Source organism: Grammomys surdaster, unplaced genomic scaffold (genome assembly GCF_004785775.1).
Source record: "Grammomys surdaster isolate TR1022 unplaced genomic scaffold, NIH_TR_1.0 126109, whole genome shotgun sequence".
In the NCBI taxonomy this organism is placed as follows: domain Eukaryota; kingdom Metazoa; phylum Chordata; class Mammalia; order Rodentia; family Muridae; genus Grammomys; species Grammomys surdaster.
Window position 1 is genome coordinate 4,429,471 of NW_021620917.1, and position 13,299 is coordinate 4,442,769.

The following is a 13,299-nucleotide window of genomic DNA, read 5'->3' on the forward strand; positions in this document are numbered from 1 at the left end:
AGGCCCCAATCCAGCACAATGTGCTATTATAAAGAAGTTGAGGCCTACACTTTTCATTATCAAGAAGTTGAGGCCTACACTTTTCATTATCAAGCCAGTTGTTGGGAAAAGTTGGCCGAGTTCTCTTCAAATACATAGAAATGAGTTTGGAAGAGCAAGCCACAGTCACCTGCCCCTTCGATACTTCATAACACGTGTGGCCCGGCGGCCGGAAAAGCATGGAAAATCAATCACCACATCGATTCTCTGCAGAAGTTCAGTGCATCTTATAAATGCAAAAGGAAGTCCGGCTCAGTCTTTGAGCTGCTGCCCAAAGGGCCTCAGGGGCAGCCCCCCAAACTACAGAGCCAGCTCTGGCCTGAGAGATAACGTCACTGTCGCCGCAGGCAGTGGCCCTGTGATCTGCTGAGGTTCATATTCATCCTTCACGTACTGGTAGCCAGGACTACAGTCCAAGCTGCCAGGGCCTCCACTCCTCTCTTTCCCCCTCCGTGACACCCAGCCTTCCCAGCAGCTTCTTCCCAAGTGGGTCTTTGAGCTTCTGCATGATTGTCCTTCCCATGTGGCTCTTTCCTGTCTCCTTCCTCAGCTCTCGACATCTGTGTGGCTCACCTGTGTCTTCTTCTTGTTGGCTGAACCTTACTAGAGTCAAATTTCCCCCTTGCCCTTGTATTCTTATGACTCGTACATTTAGTACTGTTTTAAGTCATGTGGGTAAATCAGTGAATGAGTCAGTTAATGAATGAATGAGTGAATGGGTGAATGAATGGATGGATGAATGAGTGGATGGGTGAGTGAATGAGTAGATGAATGAGTGGATGGATGAATGAGTGAATGAGTAGATGAATGAGTGAATGAGTGGATGAATGAGTGAATGAGTAGATGAATGAGTGAATGAGTGGATGAATGAGTAGATGAATGAGTGAATGAGTGGATGAATGAGTAGATGAATGAGTAAATGAGTGGATGAATGAGTAAGCGAATGACAGATGAATACATGAATAAATGAATGAGTGAATGAGTCAAGGGATAAGTGAATGAGGGTGTGAGTGAATGGATAAGTGGGATCATGAATGAATGAATGAGTGAGTGAATAAATGAGTGAACGAATGACTAGAAAAGTGGCTGAATGGGTAACTAAATGAATCAATGATGAATGGCCTTGAGAGAATGGTAAATGATCACAGTGAGTGAATGAGTGGACAACGGTTGAATGGACGAGTGGGCAAATGAGAGAATTCGTGAGTGAATGAATGAGAACTGGAGTGAGTGAGTGAGTGAGTGAGCACAGCCTGGTCATTCTGGAATGTGCTCTTCACCAGATTTTGCAGGGCCTCCCTGGATGATGTCCAGAAGCCTGGCCTCGTCTTCCATCTTGACCTGGTCATACCTGCCTGAGGCATGAGGTATGAGAGAAGATAAAAGAGAAAGTTTCAGAATTCTGCTGCCCTCTTTGGATGTTGTCTGGGCTGGGTCTCCTATTTGATGATCCTGGTGACTTTTCTGTGCAATTAGAGACCACCCAACCTTTCTCTTTAGGTTACTGGCCCGTCCCAAGCATTGATGTGGTAGCCTGTCTCCCTAGAGCAGGGTTCTCCTGATTAGCACTAGCAGGAGGCACTGACTTCCCCGTGTCTGCTCTATGTTCCCCAAACTCTCCAGATCAAAAGATAACTGCCTCCCCTGTGGGGTCATAGCATTTGCCATCATCAGGTTTGTTTTTTATTTTTGTTTTGTTGTGTTTTGTTGTTTGTTGACAGATGTTGAGCGTAGCTCTGTGACATTGGTACATCATCAAGTCTCCTGTCGTTACAACATTGGATTCCACAACTATGTTTTAATTTTTGTATTTGAAACTAGGTCTCATGTATACAAGGCTGGCCTCGTACTCTCTATGTGGTCAAAGATGACCTTAAACTCCTGACCTCCCTGCCTCCATTTCCTGCGTGCTAGAATTACAGGCATGTACCACCATGCCCAGTTTATGCTGTGCTAAGGATGGGACCCAGGGCTTCATGCATGCTAGGCAAGCACTCTCCTAACTGCATACCCCCAGCCCTCTACAGCCATGTACTGAAGTCCCATAACATTACCAGACATCAACACAGAGACAGTGGGTTCCCAGCTTCCTTTCAACCCTAACCATAAAATGACAAGCAAGATGTCCCCGCACACACTGGAGGAAAAAATTTCATTATGCCTGCAGCTGGTGCAAGGGGTCCACCTGGGAAAGCACTCAGGGGTTTTGATTGGAATCAGCATGTGTCTTTTGTCCCCACAGGCCACAGCAGGAGGGGACAGTATTTCATTACCATCAAAGCCAAGTCTCCCTTACCCTGCCAGCCACTCCTACAAGCCTGGGTTTCCTGGGAGCTCTAAAATAGGTGACCTCACTCTGGGATTTGTCCTGCCCTGGGTCTGGTGCCCCCCCTCCCATGCTGTCCTGTGCACGCAGCTCTGGGATCAGTACAGGACAAACATCCATAAGGAGCCAGCAAGAAGAAGCGGTGTGTGCTCCAGAACCTTTTAAATCTCTCGCTCCTAATCATGCTTCCCTTCAAAAGCTTTTCTGCAGAACTACTAGAAAAATGAGTGTGGTGGGACATGGGGAGCACTATCCCTGGAAAGATGAGAAGTGTGTGCCCTTCCAAGGTTCATTGTCACGGTACAAGCCTGAAACCACTAGAAAAAATGTCTGGGAGGTGGGACTTGGGAAGAGATGACATTTGAGTATCGCCCTTGGGCTCTGAGCATGATAACATACCACAGCCTCTATGAATGCTAATCTGTAGCATCAGCTTGACTAGAGTTATTTCTTAGTGTGTGTGTGTGTGTGTGTGTGTGCGCGCGCGCACGCTCATGCACACGCATGAACCAGCATATGTATGCAGGTGTGCATGCAGGTATACACATGCACACACATGTGGTGGGCATGCAAGACATGGATACATGTGGAACTCAGAGGAACAACTTTTGGGAGCCAGCTCTATAGGTCCCAAGGATCAAATTCAAGCCTTCACGCCTGGTGACAAAAAGTGCCTTTATCTTCAAGCTATTTTTCAGCCCTGTTTGACTGGATGTACAGTCACCATGGACACAAACCTCAGGGTGTGTCTGTGAGGGACTTTCTAGATTAAGGGAGGAAGTCCTGCTCTAAGTGTGGGTGGCATCACGCCTTAGCTGGGATCTTGGGCTGAATAAGAAAGGAGAAAGTGAACTGAGCCCTATCATTTGTTGCTCTCAGTGTCCTGACTGAGGATGTCATGTGACCAAATGCCTCACACAAATGCTGCTATGATGAGCAGTGGTACCTCAGACCATGAACCAAAACAAGCCCTTCCTCCCTGTAGGTGTTTGTCCACTGTTTGATCACAACAACAAGGCAAATGGCTAGCACGCCTTCCCGGGCTTCCTATGGATGGATGGATGGATGGATGGATGGATGGATGGATGGATGGATATTCTCCCGCCTTAGACAATACCACGTAGAGATGTTTACTTCACAGACCCTTGATCCTGCCAATGTACCCCAAAGAGCAGACGGGCATAGTTCCCTAAGGATTGTGAATGCGATGTGAGCTGGTGGGCTGCTCTTGGCTGGATGATGTTAAAACCTCAGACTGTGATGCAGATAAGGTAGTGGGTATCCACTAACTTAAAAAAAAATAAAAAGCTGACAAGGGAAGGGTTAGAGTCCAACAGGTCTGATGGGGGATAGGAAGGGGGCTGTAGTTTCTGTTTCTGGGCAGTCAAGGACATGTAGAGGGCCTGGGACAGGACCCGAGCAGGTGGATGTGATGAATGGTTGTGCCAATGCCCATAGCTGGAGATCCAAGAACTGAGCTGCAGATGGCCAAGCACTTGACGGTGGTGGAGGCTGTCAATTCCCGTTTCCTAGGTAACAATTACGTCTGGTCCTGCTAACCTCTCAGAATTGCTTCTTTAATTTCTTCCCTACAGCACTTTAAATACGGGTAGCATTTTGTCTTTCCTAATGGCTAGATGCTGTCTGTAGTACCTTGGTGGTGAAATGACTCCCTTAGTCCCGTGTGTCAGAACACTTGGTTCCCAGAAGATGGCGCTGTTTGGGGAGTTGTGGGGCAGGTCTTACTGGGGAACCGGATCTCAGCGTGTGGCTATAGGCTTTAAGGTCTTTAGTGCCAACCCACTTCCGTCTTCTTTCTACTTTCTGGTCCATGGAGAGATAAGCGAGCAGCCTCACGCTCCTACTGCCATGCCTTCGGCCATCATGACGGACTGTACCCTCAAAGCACGAGCCATGCGGTCAACCTTTCCTCCTTTAAGTTGTGTCTTTACGAGGTATCTGGTCACGGCAATGCCTGCTCAGCTGTCGTCAATAAACACAAGTGGGCAGTTGCTTGGTCTTAGGGACCAGGAGTGTGTGAGGAGGAGGAATGCAGGCCAAAGGCGAGGCTCCAACTAATCATGTACACCTGTTAAGGATTTATTTACATGCAAGTAAGGGAAGTATAATCTAATTTTATATCTTCCAAGGTCTTTGTTTTGGTCATAAACAAAAACCACAAATGTAAGCAGACCAGGATGCCATCAGTGGCTCGAGGCTTTTATTAATTTCCTTAGAGTGTGACCTGGTTTTCAATCACAAAGTGACTTCTTATTTCCAAACATCACATCCTCTTTCCAGATAGCAAGACAAGTTAAAGTCTCTTTCCATCTGTTTCCACACGCTTTGTGGAGTTTTCCTAGCTGGGCATGTTGGCACATATCTGTAAAGCCAACATTTTAGAAGCTGAGGCTAGAGGATCACGACTCTGAGGATAGCCTAGGCTACCTAGCAGGCCCCGTCCCAATAAATAAATAAATAAATAATAATAGGTGGGCGGGGTGGGAAGGAGGAGGGGAGAAAATAAGGAAGTGAGGAGAAAATAGTAGCAGTCACAGAGTCTACACAAGAGCCCAGAAAGTTCCACTCCACCATAACTGTGTCACATAGCCACAGCTAGCTGCAAGGGAAGCTGGGAACACAGTTCTCAAGATAAGTTCAGTTAATGCCACAGACAAACTTCAAGATCCGTTAACAAGTAAGAAAGGGAATGGATGTGTTTGGCAGCTGGCAGTGCCTGCCACTCCACTGTGAATTTAAAATGATAATTGCTGCTTTCAAAATATGTATCCATGGTGCCGTGCTGATTGCTGTACACATGTTAATTGATGGGAAACATTAGCCTGTCAATATTTCAGTTGAGTGGCTTACATAAGATAGACAGAAGTTAAGTTACCTGGGAGAAGCAAGGGAGAATCGTGCAGGGAGAGATTTCCAGCTGCCTCTCTGAGTGCCCTGTTTCCAAGAAGGAAGGGGATTGTTTGGGACGAAGGCACCATGAAGGGTGGCTCTAAACCACTTGCATAATGCTTCCACCTCGGTGTTCTAATGGTGTGTGCACTGGGAATCTGGGTGCAGACCAGTGTCTCTTTGGTCCTTTCCTTCAGCAATAGATCATCCTTTTAAAATTCATTTTTTTTTTTTTTGCCAGAAGCCCTTTCAATTAACTGAAGGGTTTCACTGGAATAATTAAACCCTATGTATCAAGCTTCTTACCCCAGTCACCCACAAAAATCGATTAAGAGAGATGCATTTATCTCACTGACTGCTGACCCACAGCTGATTCCTGTGCTTTTGTGCTGGGGTGGCTCTTGGAAAGAAGAAACAGTGGATTTTGTCTATACAAAAACAGCTCCTCGAGGCTGGAGAGATGGCTTTAGCCATTCAGAGCATGTGCTGCTTCCTCTCACAGAGGACCAGTTCCCACCACCCACATCAGCTCACAACAGCCTGTAATTCCAGCTCTGAGAGCTAAACAGCCCTCTTCTGACCACCACAAGCACCTGTGCATACACATACACACGCGCGCGTGCGCGCACACACACATACACACAGATGATGAATGATTGATTGATCAATTCATTAATTAGTTAATTAACAAAAATCTAAAAAAAAGAAAGCCCAACCCGTTTCTGAAAGGCCTAGAGTATTCTAGACTTGAGGTAATAACAATCTTACTGATATATTGTGTTCAAGACAAGATATTTCTTTAAAGCTTACAACTTATATTTATATTTATATTTTTATTTTTATATTTATATTTAAAGCTTACAACTATATATTAAGGAAGTATTAGGAGGAAAGCCCAGTGCTATGTTCTACTGGGAATACAGACCTCTCCTATACAATATGCTCTAGAATTACAAATGAATAAAGCAATAAGAGGAAAATGGACTCTCAAGAGGCAAGTTGTGTGTGTGACTGGAGAAAGCATCTGAGAAGGTCCCAATCCAAAAAAAGCAAGGCAACCAGGAGCAGCTGGCTGACACTACCATCAGTGTGCCCCTGTGGGCTAAGTCCTCGTGTCTAACTACAAGGATTGATAATGCCTTAGCATGGTGCACCACTAAGTTCTAAGTTCCATTCACAAACAGTTCACCCTACACTCAGGTTCATTCACAAACGCGCCACCCCTGACACTCAGCCCCCCCTCCCTGCCACCATCTTACTGTGTCATGCATGCTAGTGTTAGAATGTCTGTGGTGGTTGGGTACTGCCCCTCGTAAGCCAAGCTGTATGCTGTGATTGTCTGGACTTCCTGTTTGACTCTCAGGTTTGCCAATTGTCTGATAGTATCACTTCACAGGTATGAAATAAATCAAATAACTGTTCAGTATTTTCCTCCAGGCAGCCTACATCTGCGCAGCCGTCCTGACGCTGCTGAACGTTTGTCTGCTTTCCCAGGGAGACCCCCCTTGCCTCCCGAGCCCCCATTTTCTCCTTGTTGTTTTATTTGTTTGTTTTGCTGGAGCAGGTCCTCTAGGAGCTACCTGAGAAAAGGCACATGGAAAATAGAGTTTTAACTTTAGGAAAATATGACGATTGGTCCTAGTTAGCATTAACTATCAACTTCATCCAACCTAAAATGGCCCTTTAAAAGAGAGTACCAGCAGGGCAGTGGTGGTACATGCCATTAATCCTAACACTTGGGAGCCAGAGGCAAGGGGATCTTTATGAGTTCAAGGCCAGCCTGGTATACAGAGTGAGTTCCAGAACAGTCAGGGATACACAGAGAAACTCTGTCTCAAAAAAGCAGGGAGAAAAGTTGGGAGGGAAGGAGGGAGGAAGAAGAGAGACGGGGGTTGGGGGGGGGAAACCAACTGAGTAGCTGTCTCTACCAGGTTTCTTTGTGGGCCTGTCTGTGAGGATTGTTTTGATGCCTTAATTGATAGCACGGGCACGCTGCCCACAATGGGCGGCACCATTCCCTGGTAATCCGGAGTTGTACAAGAAATTTAGTCAGGAGCAAGCCAGCAAGCAACATTCCTCCATGCTTTCTGCTTCAAGTTCCTGCCCTGACTCCTCTCAGGGATGGACTGTGATCTGGAAGAAGAAGCCAAATAAACCCTTTCCTTCCCAAGTTGCTTTGCTTTGTCATGGTTGTTCATCTCTGCAACAAACAGGAAAGCAGAACATCCATCTTGTTTTCATATGTGACAAATAGTTTGGGGACATATAGAACTCAAAATTTAAAGATAATTTCTCTTACAAATGGTGAAGCCTTTGGTGCACCGTGTCTCAGCTTCCAGAACTAATGTCCAGTGGTCTGACACCACACTATTCCCCTCAGCATGCACCCTGAACTTTTACTTCTGGGAGATTTTAGATTCTTCACTTAATTGTTGGTGATGTGAAATTTCAAAATGGCAGTACTGAGGAAAATCGGCCCCACTGGTTGACGCACTGAGCATTCTAGGAGCCCTTTAATTCTGCAGGTTGAAGCTCTGAAATTCTGAGAAATCCCTAGCATTGTCCCTTGGTAAACTCATCCTTTCATTCCTCAAAGGAAGGATGGAAATTTCCACAGTAAACTGGAGAGCCTTCTGTGTTCTCTCTGGGATTTGTGTGCATCAGTACACCTTTGGCACCGACCTTGCTTTTCTTTTGTTTTATAAGTTTTATTTATTTATGTATTTTATGTATGAGTGCTCTGTCTGCATGTATGCCATGTCCATCAGATCCCATCACAGATGGTTGTGAGCTACCATATGGTTGCTGGGGATTGAACTTGGGACCTCTGGAAGAACAGTCAGTGCTCTTAATCACTGAGCCATCTCTCTAGCCCTGACTTTGTTTTTCTTGTCTTCCTGCTTCAACTTTTTCTGAAACAGAACCTCACTAGGTAGACCAGGCCGGTCTTTAGTCCTCCTAAATTCATAGTCCTCCTCTGTCTTAGCCTGTCTGGGTCTGGGATTACAAACCTGCACTAAGAAAGCCTGGTCAAATAGTTGTTTGTTTGTTTGTTTGTTTGTTTGTTTGTTTAAGTTTTTCTCTTACCATTGTTCCATTTTTACAGGTGTCTTTTACCAGTTTGCCTCTTGGACTCTGTCTAATGTAGAGATTTTTATGCAAACCATTCTGGCATTCTCTCTGTTTATGCTTAAGTGGAAGGCAACAAAATACAATGTATGTCAATTTTGCCCATGATCTGATGGTCTTCCCTGTGGACCAACCCAAATCGACTATCTGGAAGTTTGGTTTAAGTCTGCCCTGAGCCTATATAAGAACATGGTCTTTGCAAGGAATTCTGTGCACATGCTTTCTAGTCATAACCCTCTTAAAAAGTTAACCCTTTGCAGCCAGTTCCAGAGACCATATATTAGCTGAGTGAAATCAAAGAGACCCAGATCCACATTCTTTCCTCATATGGACGTGACGAGCTTTTATTTTTGTGTCACTAAGATGGTCAGGGTGACAGTGTACCACCGTTCCCCAACTAGTCCAGTTGCTTTTCTCATTGCTGTAGGCCAAACTCCTGACCAGAGGTAACTCAAGGAAGAAATGGTTTTCTTTAGCTCACAGTTCAGGTGACACAGTCCATCACAACGAGGAAGCCATGATGGTGGAAAGTTCTTGAACACAATGACAGGAGGCTGCTTGCTCAAATCTCTGCAGCTCAGGACAAGGGAGAGGAGAATGCACATAGAGTTCTCCTATTCCTCCCTTTGTTAGTCCATGACCCCAGACCATGAGACAGTGTCTTCCCCCTCTGCTAGTCATTCCTGGACTGCCCTTACTTACATGCCCAGAGATGTACCACACTAAGGTTCTGTGTCTTTCTCAACCCAGTCCATTGTCAGTTGAAATTACCCATTTCAGAAACCGACATGTAAAGAACAGTCTATCAGTATCAAGGATGGGACTTTCCATCACTGAGTAAGCCTAGACGGCAGTATCAAAAGCAATCAAGAAATCAATTTATCAATACAAAGTCCTCGGATTTTCTCGGCCTTGGGACCAGATTCTCAAAAGCTGTGCTCAAACTTCTAAGACCAAAACCAAAACTCCCAGCCTCCCTTTTGGCAGCCCCTGTGCCTCGGTTTACCCAATTGGCATTGATATGGTAGAAAGGTAGAAAAGCAAGGAAAGGCGCCCGGACAAACCCACAAACCTGTTTTTTCTTTTTTACAACTAACAATAAATCATTTCAAAACTTCTTCTCCTGATCCTAAAAGAAATACGTGTTCTCTGAAGAACAGGTGCGTGTAGGACCTGAGGATGGGAGCCTGTGTTTGAGCCCCGGCATCCATGGAAGCAGCTGTGTGCAGTGGTGCATGCTTGAGTCCCTGGAACTTCACAGGGCAACCACAATGAGACCCAGGCCACTGAGATCCTCTGTCTCAAACAATAAGATAGACAGTTCCTAAGAAACAGTACTTGAGGTTGACCCCTGCCTCTACATGTGCAGGCACATACATACATGCAAGCACACACAAATGTACACATATAAAAAAAATATATGTAGAAGAGTGTCAATTCCTTTGCTCACTGGCCTGTGCCTTCCTCATCTCCCAGAAGACATGATCTGACCCCAGGTCACCTCCTCCCTCCTCCCTCGCCACAGCCCAGGACAGCCATGTATCTGTTCCTGTCCTGGTTGCACAACAGGGTGACCACAGAGACACTAAGAAGATATTGTCAAGAGACTCATGGTCCTGCCTCATCCCAAAGCCAAAGACAGCTCATCCCAAGCAGCCAGACACTGGCAGGAACAGCTTGAGACAGTCAGGGAGAACCAATGTCACCAGTGATTAATGCTCAAGACTCAAACTAAGCAAGTTCTTTATTACACCAAAATGCCCCATGGTCCTTGTCATTTGAAAGAAGGAAGGACATAGGGCAGTGTCCCACGGCCCCAGGGTTCTAGGAACCAATTAGAACAGGTTCATCCATCTCCACCTTCACTGACTTTGAGTCCCACCCTTCCCTCTCCTGGTCCTGTTCTCACAGAAGGAAAGCTGAGCTTGAGCCCAACCCCAAAGCCCCACAGCCACCATTGGGCTCCCACCGTGACTGAGTCCGGGGTTAGCAGTGCCCATGTCAGTCACCATGAGGAACACCACCCTTGGGAAATTAAAGAGTGTGTGTACTGTGGCAGGTTCCTTACCAAGTCCACAGCCAGCTGGAGGCCAAAGACGTAATTCATAGTGATAGGAAGTCTTTTGGGTCAAGAGGCTCACTGCTCAGGACCTAATGAGTTTGTAGCTGAGTAGAACTTCTCCATTCTGAAGGATGCTTGACTATCTACCATGCAGGCCGCAAGGAACCCCAGGCCTACCATCTGCCCATCTCTCTCTCCCCATAGGTCTCAGTTTGTATGGACAATGGCTTCCTAAAGCTAGCATCCTACCATTCACTGTGTGCTGTACCGAACACTGTCCCTGGGAGAGATACACCTCGTGGTTCATTTCCCAGTGAAGAACACATTTGATTCTTTGAATGTTTGCCTTTCTCTCCTGTCTCTACCCCTTGCTCCAACTTGACAAATCTTTCCGTTTCCAGATTCTGCCCAGATCCACTCCAGATCCAACATCAGACTGGCCCAAAGGAGGACAGCGGGCAGCCAGAAAGTGTGACTGTCACATCCGGATAACAGTTCTAAGGCTCTTGTTTATAGAGCACCGACCTTATGCCAGGTACTGTTCTACCTCTCTACTGGAAAGCTAAGATGTGGGGTAGTTAGCCACTTTCCTGTTGCTGACATAAGATACCTGGTGAATTCATTTGCAGGAATGAAGGGTTTATTTTGGCTCAGGGTTGGAGAGCACAGCCCAGCACAGCAGCTTCAGTCAGGAGGAGGAGATGAATGCCGGTCCTTCCCTTCAGCCCAGGGTGACACCCACTGTTAGGGTGTGTCTTCCCTCCTTAATGAACCCATCTAGATAACCTCTCACAGGTATTCCCAGACGTGTGTCTCCTGGGTGATTCTAGACTCTGTCAAATTGACAGTCACCATTAGCCGCCCCAGGGAGGTAGTCTAAGACGTCATATAGGTGAGAATGGAAGCTGGAGTGTGGGGACAATTAAAGGGATGTGCAGCTTGCCTGACATAAGGTTATGACAAGACTGTGGGGCTGACAGGAACTGATCTACGGAAGCCTTTACAGGTCAAAAATCAAGGACTTTTTTTAATTTACGCACATATGTATCTATATGTGGTTTTGGTTAGTGTTCATTGTTGCTGTTGTTTGGCTTGATTTGGTTTGGTTTTTTGAGATAGAGTTTCTCTGTGTAGCCCTGGCTGTTCTGGAACTTACTCTGTAGACCAGGCTGGCCTCGAACTCAGAAATCCATCTGCCTCTGACTCCCCAGTGCTGGAATTAAAGGCGTGTACAACCATTGCCTGGCTATATGCATGTTTTGCTATGGGGATGTGCACGTGTGTGTGTGTGTGTGTGTGTGTGTGTGTGTGTGTGTCACTCCGTGTGTACACATGCCAGGGGAGGTCAGAGGACAACCTCCTGGACTGGCCCTCAGTCACTTCCCTCCTCTTCTTCTCACTGCCATTCTCAATGGCCTGAAACTTCCCCCTTAGGCTAGGCTTAAGCTCGCAGAGATCCTCCTGCCTCTGCCTCCCGCCTCGAGGATTACGTGGTATAATTTTTAATGTGGATTCTGGGGATCTCCACTCAGGTCTTTATGTTTGAAAGGCAAGCGCTTTACTGACTGAGCCATCTCCCCAGTTCCCAAGATTTTTTTTTTGAAGACAGAGTCTTGCTGTGTAGCCCAGGCTAGCCTAATACTTGTGATTCTTCAGTCTCAGCCTCCCAAGTGCTAAGATAGCAAGAGTGTCACCAGGCCTGGCTAAGATCAGTATTTGAATGTTTATTATACCAATGAGAAAACTGACATGATAGTGTGTCCCTTGTGTTACATAATGTGTTGCTTGTAAACCTAAGAGGCTGGTGACAGGTGGTGATGACACACACCTTTAATCCCAGCACTCAGGAAGCAGAGGCAGGCGGACCTCTGACTTCGAGGCCAGCCTGGTCTACAGAGTGAATTTTAGAACAGCCAGAACTACACAGAGAAACCCTGTCTCAGAAAGAGAGAGAGGGGGGTGGGGGAGACAGAATCTGACTGGTGGGAGTGGGCATCTGATGAGGTTTGTGTGAGGGTAATACTCTTCCTAGGATTCACCTCCTTGGTAAAGGTTACGCAGTACTGATCCCGTGGAGGCTCAGTGGGGAGGCTTGAACCTTGCTTCTGGCTCCTTACATAGAGAGCACTGTGGTCCAGGGCTAGTCAACAGAGCCAGGACTCAAACAGCTTAGACACAAGCCCTCCATCCTCGTAGGCTGTAAAAATCAAGAGTCTCCGTGTGTAACAGAGAGATGTAAAGGCAGGTTGCTTTCAGAGGAACTTGACACACACCACCGGGTGGTCCCAAGTGAAGAGGATGGGTCAGACTGAGTTGCAGTGCTTAGAGGGGAAATTAAACTTGAAATGGAGTCTGTGGTATTTGATTCTTTTGGACTGACTATGCTACCCATAGACCGTGTCTTGTCAACTATCTTGTGCGCTGAAAACGTACACACTATGTGCATAGTCGACAAAAAAGCAATTACACACTTTTTTGTGTCACCAGCTGTGATCTGGAGCTGCATCAGTGATGGCTCCTGGATACTCTTCCAGGATTACGTATGTCTCTCCTCCCCACGAGGAGCCAATGTTCTAATTGTTTTTCTATTTGGAAGAAAGTGGGTATTGAGGATGGAACACATGATCTCACTCATGTTACAGTATTGTAGGTACTCCACCACTGAGCCACACCTCAGCCCCTCACTGGGGGATTCTAGGCAGGGGCTCCACCACTGAGCCACACCCCAGCCCCTCACTGGGGGATTCTAGGCAGGGGCTCCACCACTGAGTCACACCCCAGCCCCTCACTGGGGGATTCTAGGCAGGGGCTCTACCACTGAGCCACACCCCAG

At 46.6% G+C, this 13,299-nt stretch overlaps 1 protein-coding gene across 2 annotated transcripts in view; it reads left to right on the forward strand.

The window, feature by feature from the left end:
* The window catches only part of Card11 (caspase recruitment domain family member 11), a 135,400-nt gene that overhangs the window by 64,269 nt on the left and 57,832 nt on the right, over positions 1 to 13,299 (forward strand). For both annotated transcript variants that reach the window (XM_028756136.1, XM_028756137.1), the window contains exon 2: positions 10,868 to 11,001. In XM_028756136.1, coding sequence (XP_028611969.1) covers positions 10,995 to 11,001 — 7 coding nt within the window. In that variant the 5' untranslated portion in view covers positions 10,868 to 10,994. The remainder of the gene's footprint in view (positions 1 to 10,867; positions 11,002 to 13,299) is intronic.